Source organism: Chelonoidis abingdonii, chromosome 10 (assembly GCF_003597395.2).
Source record: "Chelonoidis abingdonii isolate Lonesome George chromosome 10, CheloAbing_2.0, whole genome shotgun sequence".
In the NCBI taxonomy this organism is placed as follows: Eukaryota; Metazoa; Chordata; order Testudines; family Testudinidae; genus Chelonoidis; species Chelonoidis abingdonii.
In genome coordinates, this window is record NC_133778.1 from 81,406,746 (window position 1) to 81,424,480 (window position 17,735).

Consider the following 17,735-nt stretch of genomic DNA (forward strand, 5'->3'; position numbering starts at 1 on the left):
GCATCTGAGGTAGAGGCCAAACTTGAACCAGCTTAATGGACAAATCGGAGGGCCCGGACAATCTCCATCCAAGGATATTAAAGAACTGGCGCATGAAACTGTGAGCCCGTTAGCGAGAATCTTATACATCAATCGGTACTCGGGGGTTGAACCGTACGACTGAGAATGCTAACGTCGTTTCCTATTTTTAAGAATAGAAAAAGTGATACCGGGTAACTTAGGCCTGTTAGCTGACGTTTCTAGTATGTAAGGTCTTGGAAAAAATTTTTAAAGGAGAAAGTAGTTAAGGACATTGAGGTCAATGGTAATGGGACGAATTGCAACATGGATTTACTAAAGGTAGATCGTGCCAAACCAACCTGATCTCCTTCTTTGAGAAGGTGACAGATTGACTTAGACAAAGGAAATGCGGCCAGATCTAATTTACCTCGATTTCAGTAAGGCATTTGACACGGTTCCACATGGGACACTGTTAGTTAAATTGGAAAAAGTGGGACGAATATGCAAGCTGTAAGGTGGATAAGGAACTGGTTAAAGGGGAGACATCCAGCGGGTCGTACTGAAGGGTGAACTATCAGGCGGAAGGAGGTTACTAGGGAGTCCCTCAAGGGATCGGTTTTGGACGATCTTATATTAACCTTTTTATTACTGACCTTGGCACAAAGAGTGGGGATGTGCTAATAAAGTTTGCGGTGACACAAAGCTGAGGGGTATTGCTCACACAGAGAAGGACCGGGATACATATACAGAGAGATCTGGACCACCATGTTAACTGGAGTAATTATAATAGGATGATATAATAGTGAAAAGTGCAGGTCATGCACATAGGGATTGATTAAGATTTGATATACATTGGGGTACGCATCAGTTGGATACAACGAGGAGAGAACTTTGGGTATTGGTTGATAGCAGGATTTCTATGAGCGCCCATGCGATATGGCCGTTAAAAAGCAAATGCGGTTTTAGGATGCATCAGGCGAGGTATTTCCAGCAAGGATAAGGAGTGTTGTTGCCGTTATATAAGGCGCTGGTGAGACCCCACCTGGATACTGTGTGCAGTTCTGGTGCCCATGTTTTAGAAAGGATGAATTCAACTGGAACAGGTTCAGAATGGGCTACTAGGATGATCCGAGGAATGGAAACCTGCCTTATGAAAGAGACTCAAAGAGCTTGGCTTGTTTAGCTGGCCAAAGAGACTCGGGGATATGTTGTAGCAAATATGTGGGATTAACTTAGGAGGGAGAGGAATTATTTAAGCTTAGTACAATGTAGGCACAAGGAACAATGGGTACAAAACTGGATATTAGGAAGTTTAGACTTGAAAATTAGACGAAGGTTTCAACCCATGAGTGGTCTGGAGCCTTCCAAGGAGTAGGGGGCAAGACTATCTGGCTTTAAACTAGCTTGATAAGTATATGGAGGGGATGTGAGGGATAGGATTTGGGCAGTTGATCTGGATTATCAGAGATACGTCTGCTCAATGGTCTGTGAGGGGATGTTGGTTGGGAGGGAACTGGTTACTGCAGAGAATTCTTTCCTGGGTGCTGGCTGGTGAGTCTTGCCCACATGCTCAGGGTTTAGCTGATCGCCTATTTGGATCAGGAAGGAATTTTCCTCCAGGGCGGATTGGCAGGGCCCTGGGGTTTTTCGCCTTCCTCTGCAGCGTGGGGCATGGGTCACTTGCTGGTGGATTCTCTGCAGCTTGAGGCTTCAAACACAATTTTGGGACTTCAATAACTCAGGTCATGCGTTAGGGTTGTTATAAAAGTGGATGGGTAGGGTTCTGTGGCCTGCTTTGTGCGGAGGTCAGACTAGATGATCATATGTGTCCCTTCTGACCTACGAGTCTATGAGTCTTGAGTGACCAGGGAGACGAGTGTTTCCTACTGGTTTTAAGGTGGCAAAGGAGGGTGCTGGCATCATCTGAATAGGTTGGAATATGAATGAGAGCTGTAGACAACTCTCTACACCACATTCTACAGGCCATTGCCCTCTGACCACTGAGGGTTACCAAATAAAATGAAAAGTGAAGGACTTGAAAGATCATTGAGTTCATTGCCTTACCAGCAGGACCAGTCCTGTCCCTGACTGATTTTGCCCAGGTTGTTAAATGCCCATCTTAAGGATTGACTCACAGCCCTGGCTTTAGGAAGGGCGATGTTCAACCACTGAGCTATCCTTCTCCCCTTAAGAAACTATATCATCTGCTCAAAGAACTCCCTGAGAAGTACAGGAACACATCTACACTAGACACACCCCTAGCGCCTGACCAGGGGTATTCTACTGCTACCCACAATCCATAAACCTGGGATCCTGGATGCCCCATCATCTCAGGTATTGGCATCCTGGAGCAGGAGTATGTCTGGCTATGTAGACTTTTCCTCAGGCCTACGCTTCCCAGCGCTCCCAGCTATCTTCGAGACCCACTGACTTCCTGAGGAAACTACAATCCATCATGTGCTTCCTGAAACACCATCCTGGCCACTCTGTATGTGGTGAGCCCTCTACCCCAACATTCCACACAAAGATGGACTACAAGCCGTCGGAACGTATCCCTGATAATATCACGGCTAACCTTGGTGGCTGAACTTTGTGACTTTGTCCTCACCACAACATATTACCCTTGGGGACAATATATACCTTCAAGTCGTGGCACTGTATGGGTACCTGCATGGCCCCACACTATGCCAACATCTTTACGCTGACTTAGAACAACGCTTCCTTCAGCTCTCATTCTCTAATGCCCCTACTCTACTTGCACTACATTGATGACATCTTCATCATCTGGACCCATGGAAAAGGCCCTTGAGGAATTCCACCAGGATTTCAATAATTTCCACCCCACCATCAACCTCAGCCTGGACAGTCCACAAAAGATCCACTTCCTGAACACTACTGTGCTCATAAGCGATGGTCACATGAACACCACCTATACTCAGAACCCACTGACCGCTATAGTTACCTGCATGTCTCCAGCTTCCATCCAGGACCACCACACGATCTATTGTCTACACCAAGCTCTAAGATACAATGGATTGCTTCCAGTCCCTCAGACGGAGACAACACCTACAAGATCTCTATCAAGCATTCTTAAAACTACAATACCCACCTGGGAAGTGAAGAAACAGTTGACAGAGCCAGAAGGGTACCCGAGGGCACCTACTACAGGGACAGGCCCAACAAAGAAAGTAACAGACGCCACTAGCCGTCACCTTCAGCCCCAACTAAAACCTCTCCGACGCATCATCAAGGATCTACAACTATCTGCAAATTATCCCTCACTCTCCCAATCTTGGAGATAGGCCTGTCCTTGCTCAGACAGCCCCCAACCTGAAGCATACGTTCACCAGCAACTACACATCACACACAACAACACCACCCCAGGAACCAAACCCTGCAACAAACCCCAGTGCCAACTCTGTCCACCTAACTACTCAGGGAACACCATCCTAGGACCTAGCCAGCACAATCTACCAGTAACCGAAAGCCCCACCTGGTCTTTCTTCACTGGTCCCTGTCACGGCAGTGTGGGGGGAGTCCGGCCCTGCACCCCTCTTCCTGGGACTCATAGTGACTCTTGGCCAGCCAGTAAAACAGAAGGTTTATTGGACAACAGGAACGCAGGTTACAGCAGAGCTTGTAGGCCCAGTCAGGACCCCTCAATCAAGTCCTTCTGGGCTTTCAGGGTGCTTGGATCCTAGCTAGGATACCCTGAATTCCGCCCCACAGCCCCAAACCCAAACTGAAAAACTACCTCCTTCCTGCCAGCCCCTTCCTTTGTCTTCTTTCCAGGTGTTGACCTTTCCCCTCCCTTACCTAGCTCAGGTTACAGGCTCCGTATAGTCCATCCCCTAAAGTCCTCCCCTGCTCTCCCATTCCCCACACAGACAGCCCCTACTCCATCACATCTCCCATCTACTGCATGGCCAGACCACCCCCTGCTTATCTTACAAAGGACAGCAGGCTCCCATCACCTTCCTGTACAGCAGCAAGAGCTCAGCCCGGGCCCCTCCCCAAAGAGCACTCTGTTAACCGCTGGCTGGCAAGGTGGGATTGCAAGTCCCAGGGGTGCAACTAGTAGCAATGGAGTAAATCAGAGCAAAGATCAATAAAATGTTTTCCCCTTCAGTGATCTCTCTCAGTGTGAGCAGAGCTGGCAAGCCCAGGTCCCGAATCCCCAATCTCACCCGCTCCTGATGGGCCCCTCCAGCTAATCTCAGTTCCTGGATAATGAAGCTGCAGCAGAACACAGCTGATGGGGAGGACGTGCAGTGCATGTGTGTGACTAGGAGCTTTCTGATGGAACAGGAGGGGAGTGAGGACAAGAGACGCTGTGGCCAGGGAGGATGAGGGCAGAACAACAAAGCGCAAAGAGGGGAAAGCGCTGGACAGACCAAGGGACAGAGGGCAAAGGGGCTGAGTGTGTGGACACTGCAGGGACAGAGCTATAGAAACCCCTCAGACAGACGGACAAAGACCCACAGCACCTGTGCCAGTGAACTGGGATCCACTCACCTGTCACTGTGATGTTGTAGAAGATGGAGTCACCGCCCGCATCACACACAAACTCCCCCGTGTCCTGCGGACGGGCTGAGGGGATGACGAGCCTGCGATGGGGCCCCTCACGCTCCAAGAGCAGGTGCTCGCCCTCCTCCACCTCCACCCTGTCCTTGTACCACTGCACTGGGGCATCAGCACGGGACAGCTCGCACGCCAGCACCACACGCTCCGAGGCCAGGTAGGTGTGTGCGGCATCCTCGTTAGAGCTGACGATCCTCACGGGCGGCTCTGGACAGGGAGACAGGACAGGATCAGCAGAGAGGCTGCTGGCTGGGCCCGGCTGGGTCACTCCCAGCCAGCCGCCCCGCCCATTCCTCAGGACTGGGAGGTTATTGCTTTTTATTACAAGAGACTTCCAGTGCCCATCGACTGAGGGGAACCGGAGCACACTTGGGTCAGCTGTGCTCTGCCTAGTGGGGCTGGGGGGCTCCCGCAGCTGGGTGTGGGCAGCTGATGAACTCTGCCCTGCTGAGCAGCCATGCCCAGGCAGGCATCTCACACCATGCCTGAGTGGCTAGCGAGAGTTCACCATGCGGGTAGTCATGTGCAGTCCCTGCCACACGCTAAGCACGAGCTGAGTGTCACGGTTACTGCACGGGCACTACTTGAAGAGATGTGTAAAATGTAGAATACGATGCTCCAGACCTGCTGGAGATGCAGCAAGTCACCTGCAGTGGCTGGGGATCAGCTAACTTGGTCAAGAGTGAGAACAACTGATAACTTTCGTCCCAGCCCAGCCTTGGGTTACAGGCTGGGCCAGACACAGGCTGAGCATTTGCAAAGACAAAAGAGTCGCAGGAAAAGCCTCTGAATGGCGGACCCTCGGACTAAGCTGAAGCCAATGAAACACCTGGCTCATGGAAAGCGACAAATGGTTTGGGGCTGTGTACGAGGAGACAAGGCACAAGAATTCCCATCCAGAGGAGGTACCCTGCCAGCAGACGAGTCTCAGGAAAGGCAGATCCCAGCTCAGTGGATGGGCCCGTGCTGGACGGGCTGACCAGGTCTGATTGTAGGCTGTGTTTTTCTTTCCCTTGTAACCTGATGTTTCCAAATCCTTTTACATGCTTGTACGTGAATTTTTATCTCAAGCTCTGTTAAATAATCTTCTGTTTGGATTTATTGTAGACATGACTAAGGGTATGTCTACACTGCAGTTAGACACCCCTGGCTGCCCCAGGCCAGCTCCCTCGGGCAGCCAGGCTCAGGCTAAGGGGCTGTTTCACTGCAGAGTAGATTACCCGGCTCAGCCTGCAGCCCAGGATCTAGGACCCTGCGAGGTAGGAGGATGCCAGAGCCGGGATGTCTACACCATAAGGGAACAGCCCCAGCTGCCCGAGCCCCACTGCCTGAGTCAGCTAGCACAGACCAGCTGTGGGGTTTTTCTTTGCAGTGCGGATGTAACCTTACAGCACATCTACAGTGCAAAAAAACCCCTCGGCAGCAGGTCTCAGAGCCTGGGTCACCTGACTTGCGGGACTCCTGCTACGGGGCTAAAAGGAGCAGTGTGCACATTCCCGCTTGGGCTCAAGCTAGGCTCTGAAACCCGGCAGGGGGGTCCAGAACCCAGCTCCAGCCTAAGCGGGAACAGCCATGCTGCTACTCACAGTCATGTAGCAGGAGCCCCAGTGACCCAGGGTTTGAGACTCGCTGCTGCAGGATTTTGTTTGGGTTTCTTTGCACTGTAAACAGACCCTAAGTGCTTTGCAATAAGGGGCCAGTGCTGAAGGGAGGTGAAGCCAGTAACCTGAGGTGCACTGCAGGTGTCTACATGACAGCAGGGTGGGGTGCCCTGCAGGTGTCCAGACAAGAAACTGGGTGCTCCATGTAACAAGGTGGGTAGGTAAGTTACTAGCCTGCACCCCAGAGTGAAGCACATGTGCTGCCAGCGGCCAGCAGCCTTGGGGAGCGTTCCCCGTGGGATTCACCCTGGATAGTGTCACAGGGGGCAGCCGCCCGTCACTTGGCCTCTGCTTACCACCCAGCAGGGGCGGCACAGCCCCTGGGCTCACATGGCCATAGGCCTCCCCCAGGGCCATGGACAGAACCTAGCCGCAACAGCTCCAGAGGATTTGATTTCAGTGGCCAGCGGAGCCTGTGAAGGCCAGAGAAGGCAGATCTCTGGGGGAGAGGCAGTAAGGAAGGGAGGCTGAGGGAGGGGAGAAAGGGGTTGGAGGGCCACACATCTGCCTTGGGCCTGCTGGGATGTGATGGGACGTCTCCAGCTCTAATGCCCTGAGCGCATGTCTGTGAAGAACCTGCAGGAGGGGCAGAGGCACAGGGCTCCTGTGGGCCACTCACCGCTGACGGTCACAGTCACGGTGAAGCTCAGTGCATCCTCGCCCGTGTCACACGTGTACGTCCCGGAGTCTGAGGGGTGGGCAGAGCGGATAAACAGCCTCCTGGCGCAGCCCTCTGCCTGCAGGGCGATGACGTCGTCCGAGGGCACAGCCTCCCCGTCCTTAAGCCAGCGCACAGCGGCATTGGGCGTGGAGACCTCGCACTCCAGGAGCAACGGCAGCCCTGCCAGGAGCTCCCGGAGGCGCTGGGCCTCGGGCACCGGGGCGATGCGCACCTGTGGGGCTGAGAGAATCACCCTGAATGAGCAGAGAGTGGGGGCGAGTCCTCGTTGTCAGAAGGCAGCCAGGACAATGCCCCATGCAGATTGTGTCCGCAGGATCAGGCTCTGCAGGCCAGCGCATGCTGCCAGGCACCCCACGCAGGCCAGCTCCCTGCTGCTCAGCCCATTCCACCGCAGGCCAGGCTGCCACCACCCAGGCCAGGTCTGTAGGCCTCAGCACCTACAGGCCTCTCTCCTGCATCTCTCAGTGGAGCAGCCCCTGGAGATTACAGTTCCCAGCATGTAATGGTCCACCCCCTACCCCAGAGCACAGCTTGCTGCAGACATGGGGCTCGCTCTCTCTGCGGTGTCTTACCAGGCTGCACCTTCACACTGGAGCCCAGGGCAGATTGCTCCCAGCCCCAGCAGGGCAGGTGAGAACCTGCTACCACCCCAGGGAGCCCAGCGCAGACTCTCCCTGGCTGAACCAGCGTCCCCTCCTTTGGGCTCAGTGCAGGGAGACACCCTGGGCCTGAGCAAGCAGCACACGCTCTTGGGGGAAGGGAGAGGGCTCCCCCAGGCCAGGGCAGCAACAGGAGCTATGTCAGAGGTCTGTAGGTGCTGAAAAGGCTGCAGTGAAGGAAGGGGGCGTGAGGCAATGCAGGGAAAAGCTTCAGGATACTAACAGCCTGAGAGGAAAAGCCCCGAGAGGCAGCCCGGGTTATGATGCTGGCTCTGGCACTCAGAGAGAACCAAAGTCCTGCCCCTTGTGGCATTTAACAATTCCAGGACCCTTTCCCTGTGAGTTGGGGCACTATCCCTGTGTCCTAGCCAAATGTTCCCAAAACAGCTGCCACCACCCAGGCCAGAGGGGGCTGCATTACATTGCTGGGTGAAGTGCTCCCTGCCTATCCCTCTCCAACCTCCCATGGGCTGGGAGGATTATTTGGCCTTTGCCAAGGACTCTGAGCTGCTGGGAGGGCAGGCGTGTGGGAAGGGCAGGCCCTTGTTGTAACTCTTGTGTTTATGCCGCCTGGTTCATCGCCTCAGCTCAGTGCTCTCAGTTGGTATCCCAGGAGGGTGGTCTGGAGCCTGGGTATAGTGCCCCCTGTCCCCAGTTTGGGGGCTGATCCGCAGCAGCAGAGCACTTACCTTGCACCTGTAGAGTGGCAGAGTCCTGCACACCACTGGACACAAACTTGACCTCGGCCCCACTCTCCGCCAGCCGCACATTGCGGAGCACCAGGGAGTGCTCCATCCCGCTGCGCTTTATGCAGTAGCGCTGGCCTTCCTCTTCCTCCTTCAGCTTCGCCCCGTTCAGGAACCAGCTCCCCGCCACGGAGGCTGAGAGCTCCAGGGAGAACTGGGCTTCCTGGCCCGCCTGCACCTGCACGTCCTTCAGGGCTCTCCGCACGCAGGCTACAGGGACTAAAGCACAGTGCAGGGTCCTCAGTGGGAGACAGGCAACAGCTTGGGCAGAGCTCTGGCCCCCTTCTTGGATATGACTGCCCTTCAGCCACTGGCCATGGGACATGTTACCCACGTCCCCTCACCCCTCTGAGCTGGCCACTAGCACACCGAGTGTGGGACCAGGGGGCTGCCCTCCAGTTATGGGCCAGCTCCCCAGGGCAAGTGCCCTTCAGCTGGTGGGCCTGTGGCCCTGTTCCATTCTGTGTTGGGAGAAAGAGGGCACTGTACCGGGGCTGGACTCAGCCAATCAGTGCCCTGCACAAGCCAATGCAGTGTAATTCGCAGGATCCTGGCACCCAGCCATGTCTGGCAGGGCTCAGGCAGGAGCAGGGCCTGGAGGGAGTGAGCTCAGGAAGGGAATGGGCCGCAGAGGGCTGTGGTACATACCAAGATGCACAGAGCCAGGGAATTCCACGGGCCTGCTCCGCCCATACTTGTTGACGGCACAGATGCGGAAGCAGTAGTCTGCCTCGGCAGGCACGCTATCCCCGAACACCTCCACCATGCTGGCCAGGTCCGTGGTAAGGCACTGCACCCACTCGGCCGTGCTGGCCTCCTGCCGCTCCAGGACATAGCTGCTGTGGGGGGTCCTGTGCACATCAGGCCCTGGGCACCACGTCAGGAGGGCAGCGTTGCTGCGGTCCGTGCTCATCTCGGCAGCCACAGGCGCGCTCGGGGGAACACGCTTTGCACCTAACACAAACCCCACATCCGGTTAGCTCCTTGCTCTGAAATGTCGACCGAGTGGGTGAAAAAACAGCTGAGACATGAGGCCTTCCCCTCTGGGGGATTCCTGCCACGATCCTCAATTCAGGGGATGCCTGGTGTCAGGGGACCGGGAATGGGATACAACACCTTCCCCTCTGGGGGCACCAGCTCCAACCTAGCTCCAGGGGATGGATACGCTGCTCTGGACACCTGGATTATTCAAATACTCCTGCATCAGCTTTATAAAAATGTTCTATACAGGCTAGAGTGCTCCTGGCTCAATGGGTGAGCTAAGATGTTTCAAGTAGGAACTAAAATCACCAGTACAAATCCCTCGTGCAGGTAACACGGCTGTGAATGTCTCATAGACTCATAGGTCAGAAGGGACGAATATGATCATCTAGTCTGACCTCCTGCACAAGGCAGGCCACAAAACCCTACCCATACACATTTATAACAACCCCTAACCCATGACTGAGTTATTGAAATCCTCAAAATTGTGATTTGAAGACCTCAAGCTGCAGAGAATCCACCAGCAAGCGACCCATGCCCCACGCTGCAGAGGAAGGCGAAAAACCTCCAGGGCCTCTGCCAATCCGCCCTGGAGGAAAATTCCTTCCCGACCCCAAATATGGCGATCAGCTAAACCCTGAGCATGTGGGCAAGACTCACCAGCCAGCACTCAGGAAAGAATTCTCTGCAGTAACTCAGATCCCATCCCATCCAACATCCCATCACAGACCATTGAGCAGACTTATCTGCTGATAATCCAAGATCAATTGCCAAAATTAAACTATCCTATCATGACATCCCTTCCATAAACTTATCAAGCTTAGTCTTAAAGCCAGATATGTCTTTTGCCCCCACTACTCCCCTTGGAAGGCTGTTCCAGAACTTCACTCCTCTAATGGTTAGAAACCTTCGTCTAATTTCAAGTCTAAACTTCCTAATGTCCAGTTTGTACCCATTTGTTCTTGTGTCTACATTGGTACTAAGCTTAAATAATTCCTCTCCCTCCCTAATGTTAATCCCCCTGATATATTTATAAAGAGCAAGCATATCCCCCCGCAGTCTTCTTTTGGCTAGGCTAAACAAGCCAAGCTCTCTGAGTCTCCTTTCATAAGGTAGGTTTTCCATTCCTCGGCTCATCCTAGTAGCCTGTCTCTGAACCTGTTCCAGTTTGAATGCATCCTTCTTAAACATGGGAGACCAGAACTGTCACCCCGGGGACGTTGCATAGACTGGTTTGACTTGGTTCACGAGGTGAGGGAAATAAAGAACCTTCTAGTGTACAGAATGACCCCCCCAATCCCGACACAAGGAGAGACATCACTCCCACTCAATCCAGGAACTGACATGAAACTGGGACCAGGGGGCCAGGCCTTGCAGGAAGGAGCTGAAGTAGTCGAGACCTAGCAGGGTTTGCATGTGGCAGATGAAGGACTGCTGGGAAAAACAGACCTGCATTAGCAGCTGTTTATTGCTTTATGCTTTTGTTCTGAACAAAGAGCACTTGGTTTCATGAGTGCTGGCTGGTCCCTGGTTAACCCCAGATTGCCGGTGCTGAACTGACGTCAGACCTGCTGACAGAATCACCATATATTGCAGGATTCTGCAGCCGAAGGGAGGCTAGAGACTGGAGTGGGGTGCCCTCAAGAAGGCCACAAAGGGGCCAGAAGTGCAGATAACTCAGGATAGTGACACGGAGCCATGCTGCACTAGGGACCACCAGCTCCAATCTGGCTGGTGGGCATAGGTGTGACGCTGCCAGGTGTGACACAGCTCATGCCAAGGCCCCCATCTCTCAGCTGGATACTGACAGATACAGAGCTGGAATCTGTCTGGCTCACTTGTGGGGTAATAGTGGTAAAACAGAGATCAGCATTACAAGGAAGTGTTTGCACTAGTGAAAGCTTGTGAGCTGCTGCCTGCATTAATCTCCCCTGCGCTATGTGTATTCCATATTGCAATGCGTTATTGGAGTGGGTGTATTGTGAGCCTCTGGGACTGTGTGAATCGCTGTGCAGGAGAGAGACATTAGTGAGCGAGTTCCTCTTCTACAGAAATTGTTCTGTGCCTCCCGAAAGAGGAGACCCGGCAGTACCAGACAGGCTAAGGGTTGGTTCTTGCAACTGGAAACACCCTAATCTGGAGTGAGAAACTGTCAGCAAAATGCTGCGCTGCTCCCTGTGACGATGAGTCGTGTAAGTGGATGTCTCCCATCAGCTGAGTCCGCAGCTGGCGGGGGGGGACCCCATACCGAAGGAACAAGGTCTCTCTGTGCTGCTTGGACTCTAGGGATCACTGTGTTTCTAAGCATAAGCAGGAGATCCCCAGCTGCTCAGCCTGGGTTAGCCCCAAAGGACACATAGAGCTGGCTGATTATAGAAACCTACATCACCTTTTGAAACCTAAGACTGTAAGTCATTTGTGTGTCTGTGTTCACTCCGTTCAGTCTTGTAAATAACTCTCATTTCCTTTTCCTACTTAATAAGCCCTCAGACAGTTATTCTAGGACTGGCTGCAAGCATTATCCTCAGTGTGAGACTAAAGCACAAGTGACCTGGGGTAGGTGACGGGTCCTTTGGGACTGGGAGTAACCTGAATATTGCTGTGATCCTTGGTTTAAGAGGCCGCCTGTCACAGAGCTAGGCTAACCTGGTGACGAGACAGGCCAGCGCACCAAGACTGTCTGTGACTCCGTGTTAAGGCTGGTAAAGTGCCTGAGGAGTTTGCACTAAGCTCAGGAGGCTGGTGAAATTCCAGTTTAGAGCTCACAACCAACATGGGGTTTGTGCCCTGGTTTGTACCCGTCTGCCCTGAGGTTGGTGTTCACGCTTGTGCATCACCAGTGGGAGCATAACGCTAGTTTCACAGATATAATTGGGTCTAAGGCCAGAAGGGACCAGATCACCTATCACAGGCCCTTCATTTTTACCCAGATACCCCTATATTAAACCCAAAGATCTGAGTTAGACTCAAGCATTTTGGCCCTCAGGAGACTGAGCTGTGGCCACAGGCGGCGAACAGGTGCCACCGGCAGCCCAAGCCCTGCAGTGGCAGGGGACTGATTAGAGAGAGGTGCCCAGGTGATCTCAGCAGGTGAGCCACAGCCCAAGCTGCAGAGGAAGGCAAAAAGCCCCAAGGTCCCTAATGGGGACACTGGCTGCAGTCCAGCCCTAGAGCAGAGGGACCCTGACCCACAGACCGATGGGCTCCATGCTTCAGTGCAGTGCCACCTCCGTGCTGGGGCTCTCACATTTGATGCGAAGTTGGGCTGACGTCTGCGACTCCCCCACGCTGAAGGAGATGACCCCAGCGTCCTCCCGCGTCACATGTACCAGGACCAGCAGGTGGGTTTTGCCGAAGCTCTTCAGCACAGTGCATGGAGTCTCCCGCAGCTCCAGCCCATTCCGGCTCCAGCAGATTCCCTCCATGGCGTCCCGGGTCTCCACACAAAAGGCAGCATTCTCCCCCTCCATGACGTCCAGCTTCCGCGGGAGCCGCTTCACGATTGCCCCTGCGAGAGTGTCCAGGAACGGCCCAGAGTCACATGGGGCTGCGGTGCTGGGAGGTACATGGGGAGCCTGGGGCCCAAGGGTGCAGGAGCAGAAAATTCAGCAGCAAGAAAAGGGGGTGTCGTGAATGGGGCTGGCTTGAGAGGGGCAGGAATGGACAGGCTGGGAGCTGGGGCAGAGCACTATGGGGCAGGTTGGGCAGCTGGGGCAGGTGTTGGCGGGCTGGGGCAGGGACAAGGCAGGGGAAAGGCAGGACCAGGGAAGGGAACAAGTGACAGGCTGGGTGCCAAGTACAGCGTAGCAGGGTCAGGGCAGTGAGAAGCAGGACCAGGCAGGGCAGCAGGCAACAGGCTGGGAGCCAGGGGCAGGAGAAAGGCAGGACTGGACAGGGACAGGGCAGCAGGAGTCAGGACCAGGCAGGGCAGGGGGCTGCAGCAGCAAGCGGCACAGGGAAGACGGTCTCCATGCCCATCAGTTCAGGCTCCGTGCACCTCTCACCTCTGACAGAGACCTCAGCAATGCTGCACCCTTTGTCCTTCATCTCACAGAGGTAGATGCCGTCGTCGTCAGCGCGGGCATCGCGGATGGTCAGGCGTCGCACCAGGCCCTGCTCCTCAATCACGTACTTGTGGCTTGGCTGCAGCTGCTTGTCCTCCAGGTACCAGGCGGTGGGGATGGTCTCCAAGGGCACCTTGCACTCCAGCACGGCATCCTCACATTCCTGCACCTCCACATCCTCCAGCTGCAACTGGAACCGCACCTGTGGCTCTGGTGCCGAGCAAGAGAGAGACAAGAACTGCAGAGAGCACGCAGGGCCAGGACAGGCAAGGGCCACCACCAGAACAAGCCCAGGTCCCACAGCAGCTGCTTGAGAGGAAAGCAAAACCGCCATAACACACCCAGCCTGCCCAGTCCCCTGGGCGCCCTGCTCAGGAGTCAGCCTGGCCCAGGCCCTGGCCAGAGCCATCTGTTCCAGAGAGGGGGCAGCTGAAAGCTCTCCATTCCCAGTGGGCTATCTTGAGAGGTGGCAGGCGACACAGGGGGTGGCACTTGCTATGTTCAGCACTTAGTCCCCTGCTGTCAACGCTTCATGCTGTCTCCAGCCCCCGCTGCAGAGACCCCGCTGCTCCAAACGCCCTGGGCCCCCTCGCCTCCAAAGGGCTGAGCCCCCGGGCAGGCCCCTGCACCCTGGGCCCCTCTCGCCTCCAAAGGGTGGGGCCTCCAGGCAGGCCCCTGCACCCTGGGCCCCCCTCACCTCCAAAGGGCTGGGCCCCCGGGCAGACCCCTGAACCCTGGGCTCCTCTCGCCTCCAAAGGGCTGGGCCCCCCGGCAGGCTCCTGCACCCTGGGCCCCTCTCGCCTCCAAAGGGCTGGGCCCCTCGGCAGGCCCCTGCACCCTGGGCCCCTCTCGCCTCCAAAGGGCTGGGCCCCCCGGCAGGCCCCTGCACCCTGGGCCCCTCTCGCCTCCAAAGGGCTGGGCCCCCAGGCAGGCCCCTGCACCCTGGGCCCCTCTCGCCTCCAAAGGGCTGGGCCCCCAGGCAGGCCCCTGCACCCTGGGCCCCTCTCGCCTCCAAAGGGCTGGGCCCCCAGGCAGGCCCCTGCACCCTGGGCCCCTCTCGCCTCCAAAGGGCTGGGCCCCCAGGCAGGCCCCTGCACCCTGGGCCCCTCTCGCCTCCAAAGGGCTGGGCCCCCAGGCAGGCCCCTGCACCCTGGGCCCCTCTCGCCTCCAAAGGGCTGGGCCCCCAGGCAGGCCCCTGCACCCTAGGCCCCTCTCACCTCCAAAGGGCTGAGCCCTGGCAGGCCCCTGCACCCTGGGCCCCTCTTGCCTCCAAAGGGCTGGGCCCCCGGGCAGACCCCTGCGCCCTGAGCCCCTCTCACCTCCAAAGGGCTGGGCCCCCGGGCAGACCCCTGCGCCCTGGGCCCCTCTTGCCTCCAAAGGGCTGGGCCCCCGGGCAGACCCCTGCGCCCTGAGCCCCTCTCACCTCCAAAGGGCTGGGCCCCCGGGCAGACCCCTGCGCCCTGAGCCCCTCTCACCTCCAAAGGGCTGGGCCCCCGGGCAGGCCCCCGCACACCTCCAGCCAGGCAAGGGTGTCTGTGGGCTTGATTAGCATTACACTTTCCAAGCCCCAGTGCAGAGTGACAGGCACTGCCAGAGTCACAGGGAGACTCCTTCCACGGAGGCTGGGCAGCCGGCTGCCTGGGCGGCGTTAGACCCAGCAAATCCTGCATCGTGACAGGGGCACAGCCTACCTGACCCTTGCAGTCCCGTTGAACCCCATGATGCTAAGAAATACAAACCCTCCAGGCATAGTTCAAGGGAGGCACAAACCAGCCCATCCTGCCAGTGCCTTCGTGGTGGCTGCCTTGTCACCCAGCACAATGGGCCCTGAGCCCCACTGGGAACCCAGCTGCTCCAGCAACACACATGTAACATGAGTGTGAGGCTGGGTCTACGCTGGGAAATGAGGTCGGCAGAACTCATCGCTCAGGGGCCTGGAAAATCCACACCACTGATCAACACAGTTCTACGGACCTCAGCCCTGGTGTAGGCAATGCTAGGTCGCTGTCAGCTGGAGAACCTCTCCCGTGGAGTTTTATGTGTCACCAGCCCCTAGACAAATGGGTGGGGTGAGGGAGGTGGCATCTGGGGCTGTGGCAGAGCACGTGTCGCTGCCGCACCCTTAAGAGCTGGAAGACGTGGGATGGGAGCAGATGCAGCCTGTGCCCAGGAGGGAGCCAGGGCTGGCTGGGGCCCACCTGCTGGGCAGGCTGGAAGGCGTGACTGTTGGCTGGGCAGTAAAGGTCGCTGCAGTTCAGTTAACAACTCGTGGGATTCGGGAGCCATAATGAAGGGGAAGCGGCGACGGGGTGATTTCGTGGAAGAAGCCAATGTCTCCCGAAGGCCAGCCCTGTGCCTTGAGTTCTCTTCATCTCCAGGGCTGGCAGCAGTGCCACCCTCACCATCCAGGGCCACATGGCACAGGGAACATGGTGTTTAATGCCGACCTCGCCTCCCCCTTCCCTGTCCTGCCCAAACCCAATCCTGTACCGGATCCACTGGGCACAGCAAGGCCAGGGGAAGGAGACCACAGGCTCGCAGCCAGCCCCCACCAATCACACACGCTCTCGCTCCAGAGGCACTAAGCCCCCACACACACACACTTTGCCTCTTTGGCCTTTACAAGCACAACTTCCCCCAGGCTTCTCTGAGGGCCGACATTCAGGGGAGCTCAGTGTGTTTCCCCTGGGTGCTGCATCCGCCTCCCACCATCTCCCCCTCGCAGCCTCGAGCACCCTCCCTTGGGGCCAGACAAGGAGTAAGTGCCCCCTGTTCCTGGGTGCCTTCTTGGGGGCTCAGCACGTGCCGGACAGGGAGGGAGGGAAACACTTCCAGCACAGACACTTGGCTCCCAGCCCCACCAGCTCAGGGCCAAACCCACTCAGCACTTCTGTGGGAGATTGTCACTAACAGCTCACAGCGCCCCCGCCCGCCCAAACACATCGACCCCCTCCCACCCAACCTGGCTCAGTGCCAGAAGAGATACATGGCCAAGTGTGATGAAGGGGGGATGGTCTTAGTGTTTTGCATGAACCCTGTTTGTGCCTCGGTTTCCCTGTGTGCTGCGTGTGTAACGAGGGGGTGGAGGGGGGTTGTTGCAGAGAACCAGGTGTGACCTCACCTGCAGCCCGGACCTTGGATAAAGGCCTGGAAATTGGGGACAAAGTGACTGGTGACCGGGAGACCCAGCCCAGCTTGGCAAGGGCTGAGGAGGGAGGTTCCAGCTGGGGTGGGAACAAAGGAGGGAAGAGAGGAGCCCAGGTGACCTGTTTACCGGGACTGCAGACAATGGACAGGGGAGGAGCCGTAGGGGGAGATGATTTTGGATGCTCCGCTGGAAGGGGTGTGTGGCTGGACTGGGGAGGGAGCAGCCAGAGCCGCCCCACCCCTCCCCTGCGAGGCTGGGTGACCTGGAGGTTTGCTAGGCCCAAAGCCCCAGAGAGTTTCCTGCACTGGGTTCAGATGCTCACAGGGCTGGCTCCGCTGTTTTCGCCGCCCCAAGCAGCGTGCCGAATTGTCACTGCAGACGGCGGGGGCAGTCTGTGCGCTGTTAGGGCGGCTCACATGTTTCCGCAGCAGCAGCAATTCGGCGGCAGCGTCTGTCTTCAGATGGAAGATAGAAGCTGTGCCGCTGCGGACAGCTGAACATAGAAGCTGCCACCGAATTCCCACTGCCGCGGAAATGCGCCTACTGCCCTAATGGCACACGGACTGCCCCTGCCGTCTGGCGGCAATTCGGCGCACTGCTTGGGAGCAAAAACACACGGACAGCCACTCCTTGCAGATTGCCACCCCAATCACCTGCTTGGGATGCTGGTGCCTGGAGCTGGCCCTGGACACTCAATAAACCCTCCTGTTTTATGCTGGCTGAGAGTCGCTCCGGTCTAGAGATTGGGGTGGGGTAGTGGGGCACTATTCCCTCTGGGAGTGGAGACCCCAAGAGCCCATGGGGCGTGGATTCCCTGAGGGGGCCTATGAGAGGTGCGGTTCCAAGAGGTGGGGGAGCCCATGACTTAACTCCTGAGAGAGAGTGGACCCCCAAGAAGGGCTGTCGCACTGAAGGGGGCTCCCCCCAGGGACCATATGGAGCCAAGGGAGAGCACGAGTCCTGTGAGTCCGTGACACCAGGACCCTTCTGTCCTGCTCCCCTGTCTCTCTTCTCGCTTGAGCCTCCGAGCCCAGACAGCAGCAGCCCCAAGCCAGGGTGAAGGCTGGACAGCCAGAGAGACAGGCCCTGATCCTGGCTGGTCTGACGAACTGGGACTGTTCTTAATGTTTGCTCTGAACACTGTGTTGGTGCCTCAGTGTCCCCTAGGCAGTTCTTAAGTATCTAGGTGGTGGGATAAGGGTGTGTGATTGCT

At 56.6% G+C, this 17,735-nt stretch overlaps 1 protein-coding gene across 1 annotated transcript in view; it reads right to left on the reverse strand.

Moving 5' to 3' along the window:
- Positions 1-17,735, reverse strand: part of OBSL1 (obscurin like cytoskeletal adaptor 1) — a 76,531-nt gene that overhangs the window by 46,947 nt on the left and 11,849 nt on the right. Inside the window, exons 3-8 of the mRNA XM_075069782.1 lie at positions 13,315-13,584; positions 12,558-12,818; positions 8,978-9,283; positions 8,273-8,548; positions 6,862-7,143; positions 4,516-4,929 (exon numbers count right to left, since the gene is read on the reverse strand). Coding sequence (XP_074925883.1) covers positions 4,516-4,929; positions 6,862-7,143; positions 8,273-8,548; positions 8,978-9,283; positions 12,558-12,818; positions 13,315-13,584 — 1,809 coding nt within the window. The remainder of the gene's footprint in view (positions 1-4,515; positions 4,930-6,861; positions 7,144-8,272; positions 8,549-8,977; positions 9,284-12,557; positions 12,819-13,314; positions 13,585-17,735) is intronic.